General features: G+C 45.3%; 1 protein-coding gene across 1 annotated transcript; it reads right to left on the bottom strand.

Moving 5' to 3' along the window:
* Positions 1 to 742: 742 nt before the first annotated feature.
* LOC103654285 (WRKY transcription factor 23) lies at positions 743 to 2,325 on the bottom strand. The gene is made up of 2 exons (XM_008681118.3): positions 1,952 to 2,325; positions 743 to 1,807 (listed from the first exon to the last, which is right to left on the bottom strand). Exons 1-2 carry the CDS (start codon positions 2,269 to 2,271, stop codon positions 1,003 to 1,005), a joined length of 1,125 nt encoding a protein of 374 aa, XP_008679340.1. The 5' UTR covers positions 2,272 to 2,325; the 3' UTR covers positions 743 to 1,002.
* Positions 2,326 to 4,618: the final 2,293 nt, after the last annotated feature.

Consider the following 4,618-nt stretch of genomic DNA (forward strand, 5'->3'; position numbering starts at 1 on the left):
ACGTACTCGTGGGGCCCGTGATTGTTTGGTTGTATCATATTTATCATGGCGGATGACACAGGTTGCAATGGTCCTAAGTGCCATCATTTTGGCTACTTCGTCCCCTGACTTCCGTATCCTGGGGCTCGACGCGGCATGTCATGTAGCGCCCTCCAAGAATTTAAGTTTCAATCTTGTCTTTAAGTTAGATTATTTAGGATTGAAACTTAGCCACTGCGATAGAAATAGCAACACTTAGACAAAACTTAGTTTGGACATTTTAGAATATTTATTTGCATAAGTTTTGCTCTAGGGATTTATTTGTGACCTAGTTTAGAAAGAGCTTTTAGAAGTCCTAATTCACCCTCCTCTTATGCCTCACCGTTTCCTACGTATGTTTATGTGCATAATAATTTGAGAATTTTTTATGTCTTCAAAAAACCGTTAAATGAATACCCATCGCTAAATTATACTATAGTTTTTTTATAGATTTTGATTGAAGGAGGCCACCACTAATAAATAGCTTAGCCTTAGTCATCGAAACATAAGGTGCCGGCCATTATATAAGGGGTGTAATCGGATCAGATATAGACAAATATTACTTATACCATATTTATATTTTTCTCCTTGATTCGTATCAAATACAAATATTATCGAGTTATATCAGATAAGATTAAAATGGACATCAAAATCTTAAGATATCAAAATCTTAAATATCTATATTTAAGTATACAGACACGGATGCATTGGATATGGATCGGATACTGAATATACGACACTCATCTTAGATAGATCGAATTCGAATACGTCAATATCATTTACACTCCTAATTATACATATCAAAATATCGTTGTTTTACATCTCATGCACTATTATATTTTGCATCTCAACCGCTAATTAAATGACTTTTTCCCTATAAAACACTGCATTATATTATTGGCACTACTACCGCCCTAAAAAAGGGGAAGGCCAAACTATACTTGTGCTTGCAACTAGCTAGGATGCTGAGCTAGTTAGTACTAGCTAGCAGTCCATGAAGCTATCTCGCATGAGGAACCGTTCGAGGTCGTGGAGAGGGTCGTCTTCAGCTGCGGCCATCTGCGCCTCCATGTCCCCAGAATACCCATCCCACCAGCACGTCTCGCCGGAGATGCAGGAACCAGTAGCCGACGGGATTTCGCCACCGTCGGCAGGAGAGCCGTGGTCCCTTAAAGCACCACAGACGAGCTGCTGCTCCATACTTGTAGGAGGGAACAGTGGCTCCTGTTGGCACTGTATTGGCATCGTTTGGTGGCCATAAGGAAAAGAGGCAGGAGGAGGCTCGACCAGAGGAGGCAACGGCAGCAGCAGCGGTCGTGGTTCTTCTTGCTTCATGTTCATGGCAGCAGCATGCTGATGCCCAGTTGGCCGAGCACTTATCGACGTCGTCAGTCCCTTGCCAGTGCCACGGCCGCTGCCGTCGCAGCAGCCTGCTGCTAGCAATGCAGCGAGGTTGCTGCTCCCGCCGGTGTTGGGTGCAGCAGCTCTAGCTCTGTCGACGGCACTAGCGTTGCAGCAGGTGTGGTCGTTGTTGTAGGTGACGTGGAACATGAGCGGGCCGTCGCCACTGCTGCTGTCGTCGTCGTCCACCTGCTGGACGTGCTTGGTGGCGAGGCAGCCGGCGTCGTCCTTGTAGGTGCACCGGAAGTAGCTCCTCGTGAAGAGCGCCCCGTTGATCTTCTTCTCGCCGTATTTCCTCCACTCGTAGCCGTCGTCGTAGGGCACGGCGGTCAAGGTCGCCCACGACGACGAGGCCGCCTTCTTCCCTTGCGCCGGTGGTACGGATGATCTGCCCGTATGCATGCAGCAGCACGCAGTTTCACAGTTATTATTGGGAAGCAACAGTCCAATATTACATAGAGAATTAGAGATAGAGACTAGTGAAGTCGAGCAGTGGAGCATGCATGGATGCACAGTTGCACACACACCGTACCTTCTTCTTTTGGCGCCCCTTGTGGCCTCGGGATCGGCGGACGCCGGGCTGGGCGGCGACAGCTGATGAGGCTCAGCTTTGATGACGCTTATGGGTGTCACTGGAGAAGAAGCAACAGCAGGCTGCTTCATGACGGAGAGGGCGACGTTGAGGGCTCGCTGCGCCTGGCCGAGGAGGTTCTGCGCCAGCTGGATCGTCGACGGCGGCGGCGGTGGCGCCTGCTGCGAGTGCAGGAGGAGGAGAGGCTGGTGGAGCTTGATGAGCTCGTACACCTGCGCTACCTCCCTCACCGCAGCCTCACGGTCCGCCACGCAAGCCATCGACCGGAGTACCGGGACCTCCTCCTCCTCTTCTTCTCGCCGGATATGGATGGAGTCAGTGCTCACCCATGGCAGCTCTGGACGAGCTTTATATACGCGGCCGGCCTCCGTATCCGTATGTGTGGGTGGTGGACCAGACCAGAGAGACTACCAGAGCGCGTGGAATTCGATAGCAATCCGGGGCCAAGCTAGCTAGGTTGCATTGTTGGTCGTTGAGCAGGTAGCAGGTGAAGCTCACTAAAGTATGGTTGGTTACACATATATATACACACAAACATGCAGCTAATTAAACACCTCTGATCTCTCTAAAACTGAAATAAACCTTTTTAACTCAGTCGTTCGTCTCTCTTCCATCAGCATTATTATTCAGCAGCTGCAGTATTGAGCAAAGGTTTCTCTGGTCCTTCCTTCCTCACCAGTGTTGTGTTGACGACGGCGCGTAACCGTGTCCGTGTGCATGCTGCGCAGTCAGCAGTCAGCGAGTGCAGTGGACCCATTGGCTGGTCCGACTCACACTAGTACGCATGATGCTGACAAGCAGAGAGCGATGCGATCACAAACTGTGTGTCAGAACCAGAATAATTAGATGTTTTTGTCTCTATAAATTTCAGCTGCAGCGGTCTAAACACTAGTACACAGAAGCTCTATAGTGGCGGTTCTAAACATATTTACACTGGCGTTTTTCAGTACCGCCAGTGCTAGGGGTCAGTGGAAATCAGCATTTCCACTGGCGGTTATTTTGGAACCGCCAGTGAAAAGTTCATTTTCACTGGCGGTTTTCTTAACGAACCGCCAGTGAAAAGTGCATTTCCACTGGCGGCTGAATAAAGAAAACCGCCAGTGGAAATGCATTTTCACTGGCGGTTTTCTTAACGAACCGCCAGTGTAAATGCACTTTTCACTGGCGGTTTTCTTTATAAAACCGCCAGTGGAAGTTTTCCCGCCTTTTTTCAAAATTTCAAACAATACTGAATTATATATATATTTATTTACACACACACAAACATATATATATATATATCTATATTGATATTGAAAGCAACATGAAATTAAATTCTATCATACATTTATATACATCAAAGTATTCTGTTTACAACCATATATGCTTCATGCATTCTATACATCATAAGTTTTCACCTAAGCTCTAATAACTATCTCGGCTAAGAGATAATCTACTAATTTCTGTTAGTATTCTGAACTCTGGCAAAGCTAATGTCCCGGAAGCATCGTGATATTTTCCTTCTGCGGGAATGACCTCTTTCAATATGAATGTGCAGAGGTCCTCGACTATGCCATACAATGCAGCTTCGGTCAAGTTCTCCGGGTTTCCTCGTTGAAATTGCTGTAAAGGAATTTTATAAACATTATCTATTTATACTCAATAATAACACATTTGCATCTTTAATGACATAAATACATACTTAACTATTACTAATAATACCTTGTCAGGGTTCGTGATGTATCGTCCGTTCACTCTCATGAACTCGCACGCATAGAATCCACATAGGACCGATCCTTGTGGTTGCTTGTGGCACTACATAACGGGAGATTGGTTATTTAGTTGCAACATTGTGTATGATATGTATTCATAAAATCACATACTTACCGGCCAGTGATGATGGATGTCTAGTGGCACGAGTTTTTTCGACAGGTCGTACTTTCCACCTTTCATCTTATAGAATCTATAAGCACTGTGATCTCAAATAGAATCACCATGTTATTCTCAAATTTTAATCGATAAAAGTATGCATGCATAGAAAAGGCTTACAGCTCTAAGATGCTGAGGAATGTTGCATATGTCGAAGGGTCGAAGTTCAAGGAGTCGAGCACCAGCACCTTTCCAACCTTAGGATAAATGAGGAAGCATATCCAGTGGTCCCTGTACGAATCAAATTTGTGATGCATGTGTATTGAAATTATTAATTTTATTTATGCAAAATCACACTTACTTAAAGTTGTACGGGGCCATTATGGCTTCCCTGTCTTGAAATTGAAGCATTGCATGTCCTATGTATGTGGCGTATCGAGCTTCAAAATCCTTCTTCATTTCCTTTATACGCTTCTCAACTTCTTCGTCCGTCTTTCCCCTTATTTCATCGTTGTCTTTCCCGATTCTAAAAGTGTGGCTTTCCTCGGATATAAGTATTGGGTTGAGATACCCAACCCTTTTACTGGCACTAGCATTGGGCTTGGTACCGTAAAGAATCTCCTGCTGATCATGTTGCATTCTGCAAGTCACACGTGCATGTCAGATATTGAAATTTTATACAGCTCACTAATAATAACACACATATGTGGAAGTATGAGCGACACTTACAATGCAAACATCGTTACAAGTTGCACGTCG

This window comes from Zea mays, chromosome 4, assembly GCF_902167145.1.
Source record: "Zea mays cultivar B73 chromosome 4, Zm-B73-REFERENCE-NAM-5.0, whole genome shotgun sequence".
In the NCBI taxonomy this organism is placed as follows: Eukaryota; Viridiplantae; Streptophyta; class Magnoliopsida; order Poales; family Poaceae; genus Zea; species Zea mays.